Source organism: Drosophila virilis, chromosome X, assembly GCF_030788295.1.
Source record: "Drosophila virilis strain 15010-1051.87 chromosome X, Dvir_AGI_RSII-ME, whole genome shotgun sequence".
Lineage (NCBI taxonomy): Eukaryota > Metazoa > Arthropoda > Insecta > Diptera > Drosophilidae > Drosophila > Drosophila virilis.
This window is the reverse complement of record NC_091543.1, coordinates 14,714,314-14,737,156: the sequence shown is the minus strand read 5'-3', so window position 1 is coordinate 14,737,156 and position 22,843 is coordinate 14,714,314. Positions and strand designations below refer to the sequence as shown.

General features: G+C 40.1%; 3 protein-coding genes across 6 annotated transcripts in view; 1 reads left to right on the top strand and 2 right to left on the bottom strand.

Moving 5' to 3' along the window:
* rdgA (retinal degeneration A) overlaps nucleotides 1–22,843 on the top strand; it is a 139,849-nt gene that overhangs the window by 61,898 nt on the left and 55,108 nt on the right. The gene's annotated exons all lie outside the window — the stretch shown is intronic.
* Nucleotides 1,383–3,049, bottom strand: LOC6635533 (farnesol dehydrogenase). Its single transcript, XM_002059068.4, has 2 exons — nucleotides 2,450–3,049; nucleotides 1,383–1,885 (listed from the first exon to the last, which is right to left on the bottom strand). The coding sequence occupies exons 1-2, from the start codon at nucleotides 3,020–3,022 to the stop codon at nucleotides 1,709–1,711; spliced, it is 750 nt and encodes a 249-aa protein (XP_002059104.1). The 5' UTR covers nucleotides 3,023–3,049; the 3' UTR covers nucleotides 1,383–1,708.
* LOC6635534 (uncharacterized) lies at nucleotides 18,941–20,010 on the bottom strand. Its single transcript, XM_002059069.1, has 2 exons — nucleotides 19,945–20,010; nucleotides 18,941–19,456 (listed from the first exon to the last, which is right to left on the bottom strand). The coding sequence occupies exons 1-2, from the start codon at nucleotides 20,008–20,010 to the stop codon at nucleotides 18,941–18,943; spliced, it is 582 nt and encodes a 193-aa protein (XP_002059105.1).

Sequence of the window (22,843 nt, the reverse complement as noted above, 5' to 3'; positions counted from 1 at the left end):
TGGGTGCCTGACAGACACATAGACAGCGGGACGACAGCCAGAGAGGCAGACAGACTGACAGACAGACAGACAGACAGCTGCCTCATGGGGCTTAAAACAACACAGCTGCAAAGCTCGTAGGCAGGCTACCCAACCCGATATTGCGCTCTCACTCACTCCCAATCCCCAACAGATATCACACACACGCACACACACAAAAGGGTTGCCCATGTGGGTGATAGGAATAGCAGAGCAGAAAAAAAGGATTGCCTTGCCCTGGCATGCGCTGTCATTAAAAGGTTCGGAAAAAAACTTTGCATATTCCGACGTAGCCGAAGAATGTGTATGAAAAACACCAATAGGAGAAACTCACAAACAACAAAATATTAGAAAACAAAATATTACATGCAACAAAAAAAAAAAAAAAGAAAAGCAAACAAAATGCTGGGGCAAATGTGATTTGGTATTAAGATCTCAACTTTGCGCTGCGCGAATGTTGCAAATTTGTTAATTAAACAACGTCTCGTTGAAGCTCGTTAAGCCCATGAGCAAAAAGCTGAGTAACAAATCCTGTCGAGACCAGGCTCGACTTTATGTCTCGTTTGTAGACCAACGAGTGAGGAGTACAAATTCAGTTGAGTTCTTGAAATTAAGTAAAAAGCTTTGATATTTTCTTACTCTAAATATTAATACTTTTGTGGAGTAAAAATATATGTAGCCCTTTGAAATTTGTTCTGGTAGTGCCTTATACTTAGCGTAGGCCGAATACGCATAATTTTGTATATTTAAACGACGTTATTTAGTTACCATCCATTTGTCTAGGCTATAAATTGCAACCACCTTAGGTGTACCCTTTGACTGAGGCATTGCAACAATAATGTCCAAAGCTGAGCTGTGAACCCGAAGCCCATGTCCTACGGCAAATATGATTATAATTAATCAATTTAGCTTTGAGTAAAAGCCTATAGATCTCTGGCTATTAAGTATGTATAGTCAATTAGGCCAAAACGGGCTTCTAGCTCGAATCCCACTCGTGTGGGGACTGCTCAATATATGCTCTATATGATATTGGAACTATCTAGAATATTGTGTGTGAAAAATAGTTGCTTATTGACAACTGTCAGTTCTAATGAACTCGTTCGGTGCAACTAGTTTGCTAGTTCACAAGCTCTTTGCGGCAAGTGAATTATTCAGCAAAAGCCTTTCACGAAATCTACATGTGTTCCTAACAAGTCAATTTCATAACTCTAGGTCAAGCTAATTGAAATATCGATCGGCCTTGCAATGAAAATGACTAACCGCAAGGTGTTTGCGGAACGGAAATAATGACATGCTACCGATGGGCGGTGAACTGGTGGGTGAACCGCATAGTTCAATGGTTCAGAGGTTTCAATAACTGTGAGTTATTAATTTATAAAACTGAATTATTTATTTAGCTTTGTTGTTAAATTGTAACGGTCAATCATAACAACAACAATAATCATAACAATTACAATAAAAAATGAAATGAGAATAAAGACCAAAGGCCCACAGTACAAATAAACTGCATGTGTGTGTGCTGTGTGTGTGTGTGCTGTGTGTGTGTGTGTGGGTGCGTGTGCGTCGAGTCGTTGCGTTCATTTGATTGTTATTAGGTGTTGAATACATTCCCTCAATAATAACAACAACAACAGCAGCAATAACAACCAACTACAACAACCAAAAACACGTGCGTACTTCATAGCGCTTATCAGTACCATTCCCCAACAGCCCGAAGCGTTATCTCCTGCACCTGGGCATGCGGCGGCGTGGAGAGAGCGTAGAGCACCGCTTGGGCCACATCGTCGGCCTGTAATATCACATCGCCCAGCTGCGTTTTGGTTTCGTCGGGCACTATCTCAGTGGATACCCAGCCGGGATTAATGCTCTGCAATAGAAATAATTGATTTCAATTTGAATTGATTTGTTTTTGTCCCCACATTTCTAATATTAACATATTTCCAAATGATCCTCCGATCTTGCAGACTACTTTCTTTGCATATGCTAAAAAGAAATATATATATGTATATATATATGAGCAGTATTAGCAGCCGATACGATATAACCATGTCCGTCTATCTCTTTGTCTGTCTATATCTATGCAAACAAATCTCTTAGATTTTAACCTTTCATAATACAACTCTCGTAATATAATATATAGATGATCATTCTAAAATGCAACTATTCTATGAACAGCTTTTTCTTTTTCAATATATCTGAAGCGTTTTGATTATATTGATCCTTTTTGTTAGTTTTAAATACTTGATATTTTTCCCAAGTTTTTTTTTTAGGTTTTTCAGTCGAATACATGTTTGGAGAGTTTCGCCCATATATAGATTGAGTTAAGGTATTGCGACCTTACAGATGGGTTTGTACTCCTTAAAAATCTGTGCACCGCTGGGAAAGTATATCTCGACAATTTAATATGACTTTGCCCGAATTTAAAGCTCACCGTGGTCTTGATTTTCAATTTCTGTGTGATTAACTCCTGTCGGCAAATCTCATGCACTGCGGTCAGCGCAAACTTGCTGGGCGTGTACACATTCAGGCTGGGATCGTCCGGTCCGGGATTATAGCCAGCCAGGCCGGCGGTGCTGTTGATGAAGAACAGATGGCCGGCTATCTGGCGGCGGCGCATGCTGTTGGCCGCCAGTTTGGTGCAGTAGATGCTGCCCATCAGATTGGTCTGGAGCACATCGCTGATATCCTTGATAGGCATGTCCAGCAAATGGCCATCGCGCAGAATGCCCGCATTGTTGATCAGCACATCGATGCCGCCCAGCTGTTGTTCGATCCACTCGAAGGCGCTGTTTACCTGCGACTCGGCCGAGACATCGCAGCTGCGTTGATGGAAGCGCTGACGCTGATCCGCAGGCAGCGATTGACGCAGCTGCTCCAGACGCTCGGTGCGACGCGCAAGGCCAACAACCTGCAAACCGGCCGCCACCAGCAGCTTGGCACATGCAGCTCCGATGCCCGAACTGGCGCCCGTTACGACCGCAACACGATTCTGCCAGCGCTCCATGATATCTGACAACTGCTGAATGTGCCGATGCCGGCAGAGCAGGGCTGTTTATATAGACGCCGCTTATCAGTTGCTCTTTTTATGGCACAGCAGGCGGGCCGAAGTGGGTGTGAGAAAGAGGTAGACATGACCTCTTTCTCATTCTAGCTCTCGCTCTCGCTCTCCTGCTCTACCGCTCTCCCAGCGCTGTGGCATGACGTGTCGCTCGCTCACTGCTCTGCTCTTAGGAACATGCCACCCCAACACAACAGCTGTTCTCAGGTTCAGGTTCACTGTACTGATCCGATTCCAGGGGCCTGTTTGCTTGTCAGCTCTTTAGTTCTTATCAGCTAGCGCTCCGTCCGGCTGGTGATAAGACCCACTGGGCTAAGGGCATTATAAATTCATAATTCATCACTTCTCTGCTGACTGCAACTTTTTGCTACCCTTTACAGGGTATATTTGCATGTATAGAAATGAAATCTGACATTCTACACCAAGAACAGCATCGGAGACGTCTCCTTTCATGGGTTACGCTTCCGTGATAAATTTATAAGACCCCTTTTTAAGTGAATATGAAGTATCTGGTTGGAATTAGCTGTTTCGTTTGGACTGAAATTTCAAACAATTAAGTTTTTATTTAAATTTAAGTTGTCGTGCCTTTAGGAAACTACGGCACCATTTTGGCTTTGGGTTTAAGGTCTACTCTCAAATTAGCTGCTTGGTAAATGGGTTAATAAGGCTGCCGGCGATATAAACAACAGCCGCACACAAATACACAGACAGACACACTGGGCTAGCGTGTACATATATACTTTATATATATGAATATATATGGGCTATTAAAAAAGCCAACATGCACTGCTGTTAAACGGCGCCTCAAGTTATGCCCAACCCATCCAGAGATACACACACACTTACCGCACACCTACCACTACATTTACACCTAGAGACACACACACACACACACACACACATTAAATGGTATATGGCAGCCATATGTTGTCGGAGGATCTACTTGGGTCTTTCTGCTTTATCGCCGTTTTTCCTTTTTTATGGAACGCTCGTAACATTCAAGAGATGCTTAAATGGGAAACAATAAAAGCTCGATGAGTGGAGGAGAGTGTGTTGGGCGGATGGTGAGGGTATGCGGGGTGTGCGAATTGGAGAGCAGCTGAGCGGAGCGGAGTAAAAACGCTTGGGCTGGCTTAGGGCCAAATGGGTGCAGCTTCACACGAGTTTCTAACGAGCAAGCCTTTTTATACCCACTTTCTCTCTATCCCTCTCTCCCTCTCTCTATTTTGCTGGCTTTCAGTAAATCTCTCATTTGTGCAAGTGTTGCAACATGTTGCAAGTGTGTGGCCATGTTCATCAAATCACGGCCGTCACTTTGCAGCACTTTATCATGCAATTACAAGTGCAAAACGTTCGCAGGAGCCATTTAAAAAGGAGCTCGTTACACGCAACAACGACAACAACAACAACAGCAGTAAAAGCAAAAAACAACAATGTGCTCGGCATATCGATACACAAATTGCTACGCATGCTATCATTCAATCATGTTGCCCCATCTGATTAACACTTGGCATTCCCAAGCATTCCATTGTTCTTGGTGGTATCGCCAGCTGCAAGATCCAGGCTCCTAGCCCAGGCATGAAAGACATGGGCACAACAAATTTTTACCACGGCAAGCCGCAGCTTTAATACCCTTACATACTTGGTTCATGTCATTTCTTCACACAGTATTCGTATGCTGTCCAAAATATATGTCTATGCATTTGTTGAAGCCCCAATGAAGCCCCTAAAAGATGGACGATTTATCTGCGATTTACTGGACGATAACTGGCGCTTTTATCGAAAATAAATATACTAGCTTGTATTGGTTGTCTTTTCGCGGGTAGAGTTCTTACCTGTCAATCATTTCGCGCACGCGGAAAAATGTAAATTTTCACGTTCTACCTTGAACTATCATTTTCAGCGGAATGGATTTTTCGCCAGCGGTGCAACACGCTTAAAATAATTTCACATTTCTGTTTTAAATTGAGTTCAAGCGCCGTCAGCAGAAAGTTGAACTTACGCCCATGCGAGGCTTGGCCTATGTTTATTCATCCAGTAAAATACGTCTTAAATGATTTCTCGCAACTTTCGGTGCAAGTAAATTTAAGACCAAGCAAAGGGTAAAGCATAAAATATCCTATAACAATTTTCGATCAGTTTTATACACTTTAGGGTGGGATATAGTATACGTAAGCGGCATATAATATATAATTAATGTGCTTAAAGTCGTATGTGAGTTTAATATGCCCATTGAAAGTGTATTAAAAATGTGTCCCGCTAAGCTGCGCTCATCAATAATTTGATGGCAATTTCTCGCATCTCATATTGATGCATGGCAATTTGTATAGATTTTCCTGGTATTCAAGCTGATGGCAAACGCATCGCTATCGTTGGCCACGATTCAAACTATGCCGACTCCGCCCCGCCCACGCTCCCAGCCGTCCACCTTAGGCTCTGCGCCTTGATACCTGCCACGCCTTAAACGGATGTTGTTTTTGTTCTTTTGTTTAACTTCCTTTGTCTTAACGGCTTCTCGTTTGCGTTTGTAAACGTGTCAATAGACCAGGGCTTAAATATGGCCCCTGCCCGAAGCTCTTTAGCGCCAAACTTTTCCTTTTTTACGTAAGGAAAATTTGACTAAAAACAATAACGAGAAAAATGTTGTAGCCTCTGGCAGCGATTGCTTTAAAGAAGAAACAAAATGGCGATATCCAAGGGCAGTTTTGTAGCTATCGAAACTCGAATTTGTCTGTGCTTTTTTTAGCTTATCTCATATTATTTTATTTTATACTATTCGCTTTTCATTTATTTGCATGCCATAGACACACACGTAAAATACAAGAAAACAACAAAAATTGACAGCTGGAAAAAGAAGAAAATCATTTCAACAGCACAACACAGGGCATGAGAGACAGACAAAGAGAAAGAGCGCATGGGAGAAACAGGTTAAGAATTATGAAAACAAGTAAAGAATATAGTAAAAACTTTTACTAAACGAAGTGGAAATACTCTAGAAAAGGGAAGTACTATAAGATATACATATATTCATCGGTTGCCAGGAAAATGTCAATAGGTGTTTATCTCAAAGCAATGCTTTGCCTTGCTTTCATAGGAGCAAACGGTGGAATGTAAAGTTCATGTATGAAAATCCTTCTTCAAGATAACTTGAAAATTTACTGTTATAATATATTGATCAAAAACCAAGCAACAATAGGGTAAGCAATATAGATATTAATTTAAATAGAAGAACATAATCCGAAAACGCATGGAAAAATAATATAGGAAAAATAGAATTATTCGTATTTAATAGAAACATAATAAAAGATTATATTTTTATATTTTTGCATAGCATAGAAAAATTGTGGCTCAAAAAACTAAAACGCTTTCGCCGCCAGAGGTTATTTGAGTTCGTGAAAATTAATGCTTAAAACTCCGACAAATGGATAAAAATTCTCGGAATTTTTGGAAATGAGAATTCTATATTCAAGGTGTCAGTTGCATGGAAAATGACAAAATTTCAATTGCCAGAAAATTCAATTTGACGGAGGTGAAAGCATCCTGTCAAAGCAGTCGCAAAATAAAAAGCCATTGATTAAAATACAAAAAATAAAAAACAATTTAAATAGGAAAACGCATAAATAAGTAGGTGCTAATGGGGATTACAGGGATGACAACACGCGCCGAATATAAATAAATCTAATTTATAGAGGCCATACAAATGTAATTGGAGTTGAAAATTCTTTCGATTAGCTAGTTGTGCGGTCAACCCAATATTTAATGCGGGTTCAAAACAATTTAGCGGTGTGTGCGCGCGTGTGTGTGTATGTGTGTGTGTGTATACGTGTATGTGTGTGCTTAACTGTGGTGCAGCGAAAATCTGCATAAATTAGCTGGGGGACAGGTGCCAGCGTAGCGATGGCGTAATTTTATGTAAATTTAATTTAAAAACTGCTCTACAAAGGCAAAACAACAACAAGTGGCATGTGGCACGAGGCAACATGTGAGACCCGCATATACACATACAAACACACACACACACACACGCGCGCGCCTGTGCATGTGTTAATGTGGCAGACATTATCTATGCATATGCCTGTGCTGGCGTGTGCTGGTGTGTGTGTGTGTGTGTGTGAGTGTGTGTGTCTGTCCGTGAATGTGTGTAATTGCCGGCTTACAGCTGTTTATCAACAGGAAAAGCAAAGCACAATTAAAATCACTTGTCTGCTTGTTGTGATTTGCACTCTTTTCCTCTCCCTCCCACTCACTCTACTTCTCTCCCTCTCGCTCGGCTCAGCATCTCGAGCTGATGCTTTCTGGCTCTTTTGTGAAATTTCGCATGAATTTTTGCTATATATTTTTTAAATATACCCAGACACAATCACAACAGAATCTTTTTGCGCCCTACTCCTGCTACTGCATGCGCCCCACATCTTGTACTGCCTCTTGCCACTTGCAGCTGCCACATTGTCGTCTCATTTTGAATTGTCCTTAACAACAATTTGTTTTTCTCGCCTTCGATTGGCTGCCATCATTGAAGTCTTCTGCGCTTCGGCATTCGCATTTGTTTTGCCCTTGAAAGCGTGGCAAGAAGATGACAGGGGCCTTAATGCTTATCCCCGGCACAAGGATGATAATATCCTGGCGCAAGGATAACGTTGGCTAGCCTGTCTGGGCTGGCAATATACGGCGCTGACAGCAATGTGAACTGCTGCGACACCCAAATACTTAGAATACTTCGATATTAATAGTTGCATGATGTATTTTTTTTTGACTAGTTTGTCCAACTTCTTTGCTTCCCACGCCAAGTTTTTGTTTCTATTTCACAATATAACTGTAATTACTTTTTCCAACGAACTAATCAATCTGAAATCACGCACTGGCGATCCGACAAAAGTCAGACCTTGATGATTTCTTGAAAACCTTTCCTCTAGTTTAAATTTATAGCCCAGCTGTAATTAGAACGAAATCTGCTTTGACATAAACTGTTTTTACGCGAACCCGATTTGAATCCATTCGAATGGGTTTCGATGGAAATACATTTCGGCTAAAAATAGTTACGTTTTTATTTTGTTCAAAAAAGTTCTTTAACGCGACATTTTGTTGCGGGTTATACGCTACAACATAAATTAATTGCGCATGTAGAACACTGAGGCTGACGTGATTACATATATTTAAACCATATTTATTTGAGCTTGAACTCTTGTTTTAAATAAATTAACCCATAGCATGTGCTGATAATTCATCTGATATTCACTCACGCAATTGTTTCGAGAGTTAACCAGCATTTATCGCTTTCAATTCAATTTAAGCTTTATTTAGGCTTGTGCACAAATTAGTGCTACTTTTAAAGAATTTAATATATGAATTAGGGCTGCCCAAAAAAAAAAAAGTTGCCTGTGACTCATTTTACGCGCCAAGCCAACTGTCTGCAGGTGGTTTTTCACCTCCACCAGCCAAGGAATCAATTGAATTTATAATTTATAGTCGCCCGTTCTTCTGTAAAGATTTTTAAATATTTGTATAATGTCCACAATCAAAATGGTCCAAAACTTCCCAACTGTGCAGGTATTTTCCACTTCTTGCAGCTGGGTGATTTAATATATATATTCATATGTTTATTCAGATATATTTATAGATGTTTGTTGATTAAAACAAACAACATTATATCCGTTGGCCAGTCTATTAGCTTATAGGACTTGCAACAATTGCTCGTCTGTTATAATTGGCTTAATCAAACTACAACTACTTTGAGTATATAATATTTAATAGCTGCTGCCGGAAGGATTCGGTGAAAGTAAACAAGCAGCAGAAGAGATGTGTTACCGACCGTCTCCACCAACGATCCCGCCTTCGCAGTGGCAATCTCCATTTGGGGCTAACAAAGTTTACACTTGCAATTCTTAAACGCACTTTGACAAAATGGTTGTTACGGTTGGCATTGTATGGCTGGGTGGGGGGTTTAGGAAGTATTTAAAGCAAACAACAGCGAAAAGAAAACCAGTTATAAAGCAGGTGGCACAGCAAGAACAACAATGTGAGGTAGAAGGTTGGCAACAGAAGGAGCTGCACATAAAAGCGCCAGCAAATTTTTAAAAAGCGCCGCGAAGTAACTTTCTCTCGTTTTTTTTTTTTTTTTGTGCTACTGACAATACAATGTGGCAGCAGGAGGGATTGATGGGCAAATGGTGTATGGGAAGGGTGGAAGCGAGAGAGGGGGGCTAGAGTAGATAAAGCGTGTGTGTATGTGTGTGTGTATGAGTGGGTGTGGACTGCGCACTTTTCGACTTGTTGTTCTTGGCCGTTTGCCATTTGTTACGCATACAAAACGGCCATCATTTGGTGCTTTAGTTTACAGGATCTATAAAAAAAAATATCACAAATGAGGCGAGCAGCGGCAACAATGTAAGCGGTTAGTAACTGGTGGCTGGCCATCTCCTCCTCCACCCAGCCTCTTCGTTGACCTCTCTGTAATGAAGTAAAATGAAGCCAACAATAACAGGAAAATCGCTTTTACCGGATGAGACCATAAAAATAAATTTGCTGCACAGTTCTTGTTGTTGCTGCTGTTCCTCTCGTTGTTGTTGTTGTCATTTAAAAGGTCTCATTACATCAAAAAAAAAAAAAAAAGTCATAATACATATTTTCATTGGAGGTCAGTCAGAGTTGTTGCAGCACATATTTTAATTTCACTTTGTCTATGTCAATCAAAACGATGCAAAAAATTGTTATATTTTGGTCCTAATTGGGCGCCGAGCAGCGGGCTGCATAATCTGTATTATATTTAGCCCGCGGGCAAAAATTCAGCATTTCACATTTGCTGCATTCGCCATCAAGGCTGGAAGTCAGCCTCGAACCGGGTAAGCTTAAATAGATATTTCTAAAAATATATTTCGCATAAAGGAAATCTAATACAGAACTGTTGGGATAACTTACCTTGTATATATTTTTGCTTTTATTTTCTAAAAATGTATTGCAAAATATTTGAGTAAAATTGCGCTCACGATCTTTTCATATAATACATTTTTGTTCATATCAAAAACATTTTACGAGCCAAGGCCTGAACCCATGAAAGTGGCCACAACAACAAATGAATTATGAAATTCTTAATTCATGAGGTGCATTTTTGTTCTGCTCTGCATTTAGTTAAAGCTAACACAATCATGAGTACTAAGCAGCTTTTTATGTTTTGAAGTGAGTGCGAAAAGTACTCGATTGGGAATTAACATACTTAAACGAAGCTTACTTTTCGATTTAATGCAGCTCGTTAATATCAGCTGGCAGGGCCATTAACTGTTTCATATTTATGCGCAATTGAATGCGGCTTGAAGTGCGGCAAAAACAATGTTAGCCCACTTAATGAATTTGTGGCCAGCACAACTAACTGGCTGGCAATCAGTGTGCGCAGAGCAGAGCGTTAAAACGTATATCACTGCCAGCTAAAAAGCTAATCAGCTATTAGTGCGCCCCACAAAATATTACACATACGCCCCCAAGGCGCATTGGCAAAGACAAGCGTTTGTCTCTCCAGCCCCCATCTTGTTCGCGTACCGACAACCGCTCAGCCGCTTGCTGGCCCAACTGTGGGCTTGGCACTTTTTACACTTAACTCAATTTGCTGTTCTGCAGAAAGCACACCAATCCCAATGGCCAATGGCCAATGGCCAGTGGCCAGTGGTCAGATCTGGCACTAGTAGCTTTGCTTGGCCAGTTTGCACCTTGATAGGGGGCAGAAATGCCAAGGGACCGGCTACTGGACTCAAAAGGTATAGAAAATTATTGCTCAACGGAAAACAATTATTTCGTGCCGGTTTCTGGCATACCATTAAAGTGAGACCAGCCCGTGGGGCCATGTGGGGGTGGTGGCGTCTGCCTCCTGCAACGGGGCCCGCAGGAGTGTGTCTCTTCCCCTACTCTCTCCCTTTCACTGTGTGTGCTTGTGCCCTGGGCCCCGTGTCGTGTAATCTGAATATTGCCGTGACTCGTTGCAATGCTCGCTGCTTGCTATTAAATTGCATTTGCCTGGGGCAGCTATTTGGGTTATCGACACGACTCGCCTAGACTCAGCTAGCAAAGAGTGCTTAAACTGATAGGTAGAAAAAACTATTTATAAATATACACATAAATATACATGGAGATATCAACATATATATTTATATATATTTATAAGTGTGTGTATAAACCACATCTAAATTCAATTTGTTGCTTGGTTTGGACGCTTCAAGAGCTTTATATGCTGTGTGTGTGCTGGGTGTAGGGTGTGCAGGTATTATTTGAATCGCATTGGACATGTTCATGTCATTGAGCCTAAGCCACAAAGTCCTGAAGACAGCGCCAGGCAAACCGTTGAGTGTGATGGAATCCATTTTGTTGATAGCAAACAAATTGAGATGGACCTTAAGTTAAGAGCTAAACGACGGCATGACAATATACGTATAATTTATATGAATATATTTGCCATAGTTTTCTCCACTCTACGCTTGACTGCAGCGAATTTGTTATTGAAAAAGTATTTTCAAATATTTTCGATTATGTCAAGAATTTGATTTTGAACTTACATAAGAGTTCGAAGTCCGGCAAACATAAACTAATAATCATTTTATAATGCCTTCAAGAATTTAAGGGAAATGTATTGAACAGCAAGGATTGAAGACATAAATAGCTAGATAGCTATAAAGGCGTATTTGCCTTGAGGCTTAAGATAGAGTCCACAAATATAGCCTGAGACAATCGAAGCCTGGCTTATTTAGCCTGTTTTACTTAATAGTTCGCATATCGTAGATTTATGTGGGCATATAAATATTAAAACGCATAATCACTATTTAATTTTTTGTGCTAGGGTATTTTAGCGCCGGCGCCTGAAATTCGCCTCGTTTTTATTTATTTCTTTTTTATAGTGATTTAGCTTAGCTGGGATTTTTGTTAGCTGTGAAACCGTTGGCCACATGGCGTATGTGTGATATTTGGTAATGGCCTGTAATTAAGCATCACGTTCCTCCTGCTGCTACATGTTGTTTTTGCTGTGTTCCTTCTGCTCCTTCTCCTGCGGTTGTTGCCAACGCCTGCAAGCGACTTCCGCTTGTTGTTTGGTTGGGAAACATGAAACTCTAATTACCAGGAAAAGAGGCTACCGAAAACAGAAAAAAAAAATGAAAAAAAATATACAAATATATAAATATATTTATGTATATGTGCGACCGTGTGTAACATAAGTTACACACACCTGGCCAGGATTTCAGAGGGCCAAACACGTGGGTCGTCGTTATGCAAAGAGAACTGCGCAGAAGGTGAACAGGAGTAGGAGCCGAAGACAGGCAACTGGATAGCAGTTAAGTAGGTGCAGCTGTGGTAGCAGGAACTGGGGGGCAGGCAGTATAAAAGAGGGGGGAAGGGCAGTGGGGTGTTCAATTATATGGCTTTGGTTGTCATTACAATTTGCCTAATGTGCCGTCTACAGATCTCTCTGGGGAGTTGGGTTAAAATCATAGAGCCCAGGCATTGGCCAGATCATTTAAGGGTGGCGGATAATTTTTTGCCATAATCAAGCATGCTGGAGACCCGCATACGTAGGCATAAGAATGCTCGTAAATGTTTAATGTGCATTTAGTTTGCCCCACTAATGTCTAATGACGCCTACATTATGCGTGTGTGTGTGACTGTTGTGGCCAGCGGCAAAACGAAGGGAATTGCTAAAGGGTTAAGAAGCAGCTACCTGGCATAAAATATGCCACAGGGAAATTAAATGTAATGGTTGCCTTTTTGGCGTTTATTTTTATTTATTTTTTTTTTTTGTGGGCGTGGCAATGCTCAGTCACTCACACTCACAGACAATTATTTGTGTCGTTTGTAACCTTTTTAATGACGGTTGCTGCACATTATTCATACGCCACTTGGCCGAGCCGAACTCGAACCCATCACAAAACCCATCTGAGCTCTAGGCAACCAATGGCCGGTCGGACATTACGACTCGGCCGAGCTGTTTGTGACAAGCAGAGGCAAAGTTCCACACTTAACCAGAGTGGTTCTCATACAATTATTTTCGAATACTCGAAATTATAATCTTTAACTCTGATTAAACTTAAAACTTGAAGAGTATACAAATTTGAAAATATCTGAATGTGGTTCGATTTGATCTATATTTAAGTTTATGCCTGGGTTAATTGCTCTCCGGAGCTTAGATATGCTTGAAATAAGTAAGCTTCAGTCTGAACTTCAGCTTTAAGACATGCCAGCAAGCAAATATCAGCGAAGGGAGCTTTGACAGTTTTTTTAGACAAGCCACCGAGAAAACAGGCTATTCTTGTCAGGAATTATTTATATTAAAAGAAGAAAATACATATAATGAGAAATGATGCAGCTTTCAAGTCTCGTAGCTGTGAAGTGAATATGTAATAAATCTAAAGCTGAAAGCTGCATGTTTTAAATGGACAACATTTGACACTCGTTTCGAATATAATTTACATATAATATTATATAAGTTACACAGAATATTATTATGCCCATATTAATGTGTCACATTGGATTATTAACGCTTAACAAATTCTGTAATATAAATAGTTTTCTTTTGAACTAACCAGAAGCTTAAAAAATGCCTACTGCATTTTCTACCCTTTTTTTGTGAACATTTGCGAATATGTAAATCATGTTGCGCAAATTCCACATAAAGGGAACTAATTAAACAGTGCTCTAGTTGAATAGGCTTGAATTAGCTTATTATTCAGAGCAAAAACTTGTGGGTGATATTTTCATATGAATTGTAATCCGTTTTTAATTAGTTCGTTGAAATGCATTGAAGTGAAAACATGTGGGAAATGGGCAAAGCTGTTTATTTTATTTTCTTGTTTTCAGCCGCTGTTGAGTTTATTCCCTGGAATTGCGTAGTTTCTTGGATACGAGAGTCATAAATGCTGGCGCAGCTCTTTTAACCCTATGACGCGTGCGTGTATGGGTGTCTGTGTGTGGGTGTGTGCGTGTGGCAACTTTGAAATTATCCTGATTTATGTGTTCATTTCGCAGCCTCACTTAGTTTATACATATTTTTCTTTATTTTTTTCTGAGAGCTCTGCCGCTTCTGACTGCCCACGTACTTATTTATTTTTGCTTTTTAAATTGCATTCCATTCACGTTGCGGTTTTTATTGTAAATTTTATTTTTTCCTTTCTTCGCTCTGACCATAAAAAAAGTTAAGCGATGTATATGAAAGTTGTGCAAAATTGTTGCTACAACCAAAAGGATACCATCCAAGCGCCCAACCAGTATACGCATAGTTGAGGCGACTTAGCCATATTTTTTCCCATTGAACCTGTGACTGCAGCGTCGATCTCTTCAACCTTTTACGATTTGAAAGCAATTTCGATTGCACTTACTGGAGAAACCGCCTCAAAAGATGAATATCAATATTCCATATACTAACTAAACTCTGTTAAACTAATCAAAACAAATAGAAATGACAGTTCTAACAATTACCGACTCTCTAAAGGGCATCTGTAAGTCGTGTAAGTCGCTCGACCTAAGCACATTTATTTATATATTTTTGTTTGGTTTCGCTGGAATTTCTGCTCATGGCATGCGCAGGATAATTAAAAGTACGTGCATAGGACTGTAAAAAGTATGCAGCATGCATTTAGGCGGAATCGTATGCTAAATAGTTGTTTGTCTCTTGTTGTTGTTGTTGTGCCTGTTGCTGTTGCCTTTTCTGTTGCTGTTGGCTGCTGTGCCCTTGGTCAGCCAATTTGAGCAGCTTAAGTGGGGATTTGTGCAGTGCCTTTGCCAAGAAAAAAACAAAAGGGGAAACATACTTTTGTGTGGCAAGTGCATGGCAAAAAGGACTGCGCAAACGATATACAACGTTGTGTGGGCGAGCGACCGCTGATGTATTCATCACATCGTGGACACATCGGCGACTTCAAAGCTCCATGGAATTAGTTGGAAATTCTTTGAACATGTCCCTCACATATTGTGCTCAGCATTTTTACAAAGTCATTTAATTCCATGAATTACTTGCACGCAAATGAAAGAAAAAAGCGCGTACTCTCCCAGTATTGCTGTACAATGATAGTTACGCTTTATACTTAATAGACCCCTTTTTATTCGTTTCAAAACATTTTTTTGTAGTCAAAGGAAAAAACAGTCCTTTTCTTTTCTTTGTATAAAAAGTACTCATGGACCATAACGCATGCTTGTGTCATTTAGAATTTAATATGGTATTTAATATCAAAATGACTTTGAACTTGACTTCCACTAAGGCGCTAAAAGCTTAAAGAGAGTAGACATTTACCTTACGATTTTACATTTTTGTGAGAATTGTGAAGCTTGTGAATGCTGAGTTGAAGGAAAAATCTTGGAAAATTTAATATTTTATCATATGGCAGCTATATGGATGTACTGGTTCGATGTTGATAAGATTTAACATAAATTTAAGGAGCACAGTCAAACTTATAAATGCCAAGTGTGGCCGTGATACCTTGATAAGCCAAAAAATTTGTTATATTAGAACTTACTTCTTATCCAATCGTTTCCATGACAGCTATATGATTTAGTTATCTGAACAGGCATATGTACGTACCGTCTGCAACAGAAAGGCGGATATTGAGAATATACTTACAAACTATCAAACATACTTATTTAATGTGACTTCAGCCAAGACAATTCATGCACTGGCTGCTCGTATCCAGATGCTCGGCTTACAAGATAAACAAGAAAGCTATATTTAGACATTTATATATAATTACCTTATTAAATGCTCTTGGCTGGCTAACTCACAAACGTGTCTAATGCATTGCTGTCGAGTTTATCAGGCCTTTATCAGCCACCAGATATCCAGTGGGAATAATTGCAGCAACAATCGTGTCATAATCCGACTGTTTTCGAAATCACAATATCTACAATTCAAGCCAAGCAGCTATTGTGATTCTGCTTTTGGACATGGATACCAAATTAGAGGCACCTTTTGTGGCGCTTTCTGTTATTCCAATATCCGGCCGGCCTGCTGCTTGTGCCATATCCTGTATCCTGTGAATGTCTGACCGGAGCAGCTGCTGCTGCCGTTGGTCTGGTTGCTCTCTGACCGGCAATTTTAGCTGCAGGCCACAGCTAGTTGTCATGGCAACTGCATTGTTAAGTGTCCACTGCAGGCTAAGCCAGAAAGGGGTAAAATTTGACATTAGCTACGACAACCGGATGCTTGTGACACCGACCTCTACCGCTCTGTCACGCTCTGTCACACTCTCTCTCTCTCTCCCTCTCCCTCTCCCTTACCTCTATCTCTCTTCTCTCTTTTGCCAGGCATTGTTTTTAATCTAATATGGGTATGTTTTCTTCATTAGGAACTGGCATTTATTACTTGCCGCATGCGGACATATTTCAGTTCAACTTTGTTGTGCAGATTTGCGTATTGTCCAGCACAGGTTGCATTTGGACAGCTTAACACTCGCTTACAACGATTGCCACAAGTTGTGCCAGGCCTTTAACAGTATGCTGTTTTCAGCTTAGCAGCAGCTAAGGCTCAGCTCACATCCGTCCCATAAATAAACGAAGAAACACCAAGTTAATGCTCTTTATTATACCCCTGCTGAGAATATTATAATTTTGCTTGTTAAATAAGGGCATCCGTATCTGGCAAGATATCTCAAGCAAGCTCAGCAAACGCGAGCTTTGGTTTACCTCTAATCTAAGCCTATTTGCCTTTTGTGCTAGTTCAATTCACGCGTAAAACCCATGTCTCGCTTTCAGTTTCGGTTCGTAAACTTGGTTTTCCATGTCTGTGAACCCAGGTTTTTCTGCGAACCGTTCGCTTCGTCGGTTTCTTGGTTGAAAATTCGACTTAAAGTAAATAAAATATTCTAATAGCGGGTTCAATACGGTTCGTCTTTAACATAAAAGCGAGCTCTTGTCCTCATCGCGATATTACTACATAAAGTTGGCATATAACGGCTTATTTGAGGAACATAAATCATATGGCTCCGTTCAGCATATTATTTGCTGCATTCCAAAGGTGTTTCTTCTGGAGCACAACCAAAGACAAAAGTGCTCTCTTGTACTTTGTATTAACTTCTTTAAAGTCGGGTGACACGTGCCCACATTGAGCCAGTCGAGTGTATATAAACATAAACTTTGATATATTTACATATATATACTGATACGCATTTATATATTGAAGTGGCCCGAATGGGCGTGGCTTTGGCGTCTGCTTGAGTCGCTTAGCTTTGCGGCTTGCATGCAAATTTTATGTTTTAATAACAAGTTCTCTGGCATGCAAGCGGCGCATATTTTATGCCAATTGCCGTGCCACGCTCCAGGCCAAAAAAAAGGAAGAAAAGAGCCACAACAGTTATGCTACAGTTCGCTTGGGCCCAACCCCACCCCTACGCCCACTTCAAGCTACCATTTTGGCCTTAGGGATTTCGCTTTGTCTTTGTTTTACGGTTTCACCTTTGTGCTTGACTCTGTGTACACGTGTGCCCGTGTGTGTGTGTGTGTGCAACTTGCCTCAAAGCTGCTTATTTTTTAACCCAATTGTTGTTTGGGTCCTGTAAATCAGTCACGCCCATATTTGCATACCCGCACCCTACGCCCGCTCGCTTCCACTAACTTGTTTAGCAAACATTTTTCTTTGCTCTTTGCTAATTGCGTTTTATTGGGTCACATTATTGCAACTTTCATTTCTTAATAGCAAAGCAAGCGGTCCACTTTTGGGCAATATTTTATATTAAAATTTACATCTTACAAATATACTTTATATACTATATATATTTATATATACGAGTAACGCCTCGGTTAATAGATCACGCAAATCGTGAGCTGCGTGTCGCATGCGTGTCGAATGCAAAGCGAATGCAAATGCAAATGCTGCATAAAATATGATTGCCGCAATTATATGTGTCCAGCCAGCGACAATGTTGCAAGTGCCACATTCATACTTCAGCCATTGTGATTGTGTGTAGCCCCTTCTAACACAATGGACTGTGGCAGCTACTCATGATTACAATTTCAGCAGTCAAGTCGGGATTTTCATTTCATGCATTCCTATTTATTCATAAATGTGAAGAGTAAGAAAGGGATTACTCGACTTGCAGTTACTCTACAATTAGTTTGGGAGCTTAACCAAAGCGCAAGGCCAAGTTATGTCGAGCCTGACATACATTTATATATATCCGTGTCATGTCTATAATTGTCATAGTTTTATCAAAGTTTACAAGCAATCAATAAAACAGTATTAATGTTTATGCAATTCAAATGGGAAGATAAAATTAAGAAAGTTTTTAAACAATATTTGCTTATTGCGTTTGCCAACACTATGCGTTGCTGTCAGATGGCAACACGGGTACTCTATCAGCTTGGGTTAGTGTAAATATATTTAGATATATTATCTTAAACTTGTTTTAATGAACAAGTATTTTATTTCTATTCTCGAAAAAGGAATTTCGCTAGCTCACAGTTTTTGCTGTCATTTGCTATGTACGTGCCCACTGTGCGTTCGGGCATAAAGATTTAACTAAGATTTCTGTTTTCATTGCAATTTTTATTTCCTTTCTGGTTTTTGTCATTTTTCTTGCTGCTGCAAGTTGTATGTGTTTCGCAGTTTTTGCTGGCCGCGTAGATTTTCCGTTTTATTTCGCACTTAATTAAAAATATTTTGCTGACGTGTGACACGCACATAGATGGGTGTGGCCTCAGCTAAAAGCCACCCGCCAGCCCACACACCCATACCGCGATTTGCTGCCTTTCCGCCAACTGCACTGACAACATAACACTGCATTTTATTTTTATTTTTTAAGCTGTCTTCTTTGATTGCAGCTTTTAGAACTAGTTTAAAAAAAAAAGGCAAAAAAAAAAGGTAGAGAAGCAATATAATTTGATTACTTGCTGCAAAATTTGGCATGGTAGTCAGCAGTGCTTGGAGATGGTGGCATTCACCTCGTAATAGCAAATGGCCTTCTTGATGCCATCCTTCGGATTCAGGGAGTAAACGGTGCCGTGCACCGTGTACACTGTATTCGCCTGATACATGAACTTCAAGATGGACGTATCGGGCGGCACCTGAATGATGTTCATCACATAGATGCCCTGCTTGAGCGGGCAGGCGAGGCTCATGTTGCTGCCGCCGCCCGATAGCATAAGTTTTGCAGCCGTATTCCAGGCGCTAACACGTCGTATGTATTTCCAGAAATCGCACGTCTTCACCGTCGCATTGTAGAGCGTACGCGGCGGATCTAGTCGCAGGGCGCCGCGTCGCTTGCTCGGGTGCTGGACGAGCACCAAGTGCCACAGCGGTATGGCCACATCCTGATGCACATACGTGATCGATGAGAGTGAATTGTTTCGCTCATGCAATTTCATCACCAGCCGATATTTGGGCGTGTCCCAAGTGCTAAAGTTCAGCGGCTTCATTAAATAGCAGTACTGCGATATTAACATACAAATCAGAAGTTGAACAAAGACAATTACTTTTAATTGAATCGCATTTTTTTAAAACTTTATGCAAAGCGAATTGACTCTACTTTAAATGTATTGCTTAAATTTATATTTTTATAATACAATATTTTCACACTCTGAGAAAAATTCTGTGCAAATAATATTAGCTAATAACTAATAATTTCGTATAATTTTGTTGGTATTGATTTAAAATTAAGTCTTTGATTTCATTTTGTTCTCAGAAATTGGGTCAATTCTTGTTTTTTTTTTCGAGTGCACAGACTGTTTTCTCTTATTTGATTATTTACTTTACATCTCTTCAGAATCTGATCAGCTCGTGTGTAACAAATTGAAGGAGACATCATCTATTCAATAGACAAGCCAATTATCTCTTATATTTGCTATAAAGCTGTTGGCTCTCTCACTCTCTATTTGTCTCGCTTTCCACCTTTCACTCGCCCTTGCAAAGCACTCACCTGTTTGGCCAGCTGCACAAGTGCGAGCATTGTCAGAGTTTGGAGCACACGTCTTTTGTAGTTCATAATGTGAAACCAAATGTTAAATTTGTTCACTAAAATTGATTCGTAGCCAGGTTTTTCGTTTGTCTAATGATTATTTAATTGATTTTTGATAACGCTTTTTTATTGTGAAGCACACATATTGTTTTAATGGCTCACTTAAATAAAAATAAATAAATAAAAATAACAAAAAAATTAAATTAAAATAAAAGTAAATAAAATTAAAATATAAATGCCGCACACATAAAAAATACAAACAACGCTGTAAAATGTAATTATAATATTTAGCCTCTCACATAATGTGCCCAGATCTCTGGACAGATTGTGTGCCGGCCTTATTTACTTGGGCCTTCAGTCAACAACAACAATAAAGCAGTAAATGAGACGGCTTCGAGGGTGTTGGCAACATTTTAGATTGTGGGGAATTGTTTACTTATCAACATCAACATCAACATCAACATCGTTATCAACATCATCTTCATCTTCATCTTCATCATCGTCGTCATCATCATTAGTTGCTTTATGGTTGGCATCACAGTTTTGCAACAGTAATTGTTAAACTTTTATTGTTGACTTAGCTAATTAGCTTTCGCCTACAAAAGTTGGCTTTACAGTTTTGATGGCGCCTCTGAAGCAGATATCCGTAACAGTTACATTTAGCTCACATACATATCCGTAAAGCCCTTTCCGGTTTCCGGTTGCTGTTTCTGCTTCTGTTGCCCAGCTTCTCGCAGCACGCATTGAACATGCAAAGTGTCGGCTGCTGTGACACCGCAACAATAGCAGGCAACAACAATCAGAACAACCATAACAACAATGACCGCTGCCAGCCTTGCAAAGTCCTTTGTTAACACACACACACACACACACCCGCCTCACTTGAATATATCTCATATTTACTCACGGGTTATTTTCCAGCAAATATTTGCATTGCTTACCAGCAGCTTCTTCTATGACATTGGCTTTTCCACAATTTACATTTTACCCATTTTCCACACTCTTGCCAATTTTCCATTTCCCTAGCCTACTTTGCGGCTGCTTCTTGACTTTGTTGTAGCTGTCGCGTTTATGTGATGCACAACAAAAAAAATTACGCGTCTCCCCCACTTTCTCTTTCCCTCGCTCTTCCGCTCTCTCGTTCTTACTTTCTCTGCTGATTTATAATACAAAGCAACATCATAAAACTGCTTCACTCAATTTTCAATTTTCACAAAAACACACACACACACACACACACACACAATGAGGGGTGTGTAGGAGACAATGGCATCTACAATTTTCCTTACCCCCCACCAAACAACAACAATGACAAAAGCAACAAAAGCAACAACAATGGCTGGCAATGCAAATGGCCGTCGTGTCGTTTGTCTGTTGGTTGTCTGGTTGTCTGGTTTGTTGGCCCAGATGATTGGACTCTGCCACGTTGTTGTTGCTGCTGCTGCTGTTGTTTTGTGGATCTTGGTTTTTGGGGTTGGGTTACTTTTGCCATTTGTTTTGTTGCCCTGGCTACAATTGCGCCAAAGAGTTGAGCGAGCGACTTGCGAGATTTCAGCTGAAAATTGGAAATTTAATGTAAAGAATAATGGAATCAATTTACTTTTGCATTTCCTCACAGCTCTTGTTGGGTAGACTTTATGTTAACATATTTTAGTCTTCCTTCGTCAATATGCTCTAGCTCTTTACTGCAAAAAAGTATTATATACGCAAGGGTTATAGAAATCAATCGATGGTTTGATAAAGTGGATCTTTTACCTGCAGTACATTAAATTCGCTTTGAGTTTTCACTTGCTTGTGACGCGCTTTAAGCTAGTATTATCACATTTATTAAAGGTTGAATATCTAAAAGAAATGTTTTAAAGCTTACATGTGCTCAGAAGCTTTATTTACTTGAAATCATTTGAGTGGATGTGCTTTTAAAGCTAATATTTCATGCTGAAAAGCAGATACTAAAACTAAACAAATAATTTCTGAATTTATTTGAGTTATTCGTTAATTTTTTTTCGATGAAATTATAATAGTAAGCGTTTTTTTTGAGAGTATCTCCATTGTGACCTTAGCTCAATCCGCGTCGAGCATTTGTGCCCTCCTCTCCGTCTCTTCACTCTCCCTCTCTTTCTCTGTCTCCCTTTCTGGACGTTCCTTTGGTTTTTGTCGATTACTTGGATTTGATGGTCTACAGCTATATTAGAGTTGCGTGAAGAGCCACACCCCGAGCGCCATTCATTTTCGAGTGTAAAATTTATCTATTTGGGTTGCTTTTATATCACATTTTGGCCAGCTTGTTGTTCGTCTGTTTTCGCTGGCTTTGTCGTTGTTGTTATTGTTATTGTTGTTGTTGTTGTTGTTGCTGTTGCTTTTGTTTTTGATTTGTTTCAATAAGCTTTTATGGGCTTTTAGTTGGTCGATTGGTGGCTCAAATTGTTGTTATGTGTTTATTTTGTTGATTTGCCTGCGCTTTGGCCAACAAAATGTCACAAAACCAACAAACGGCAAATGATGTCAATATATTCAGAATTCCATTTGAGTATCGAGCGGGGGCCAATGTGCCCAACAGTATGCCACATAAGTGCCAACTTTAATGCACATTCAGTTGGTAAAAGGGTTGTGTGGATTGACAGACAGTCGGGCGGGAACTCGTCGCTTCTCGCTTGCCGCTACCCGCTGTTCGCCTTTTTGCTTATCGCTGCACAGCACGGGGGCCTTGAACGTTTTATGATTGCACTTTTCAGCAATAAAATAAAGCATACATTTGCACAAGCACACAACACACACACACACTACCCAAACACACACACACACACACAGACACACACAGATGAGACGCTGCTTACGTCGCCGCCATCATCAGCAGCAGCCG

Coding starts and splice junctions, on each gene's coding strand:
- LOC6635534 (XM_002059069.1), bottom strand. CDS start 20,010: ATGAACTACAAAAGACGTGTGCTCCAAACTCTGACAATGCTCGCACTT. Junction 19,457..19,944: donor TTGTGCAGCTGGCCAAACAG/GTGAGTGCTTTG, acceptor TTAATATCGCAG/TACTGCTATTTAATGAAGCC.
- LOC6635533 (XM_002059068.4), bottom strand. CDS start 3,022: ATGGAGCGCTGGCAGAATCGTGTTGCGGTCGTAACGGGCGCCAGTTCG. Junction 1,886..2,449: donor AATTGAAAATCAAGACCACG/GTGAGCTTTAAA, acceptor TTTCTATTGCAG/AGCATTAATCCCGGCTGGGT.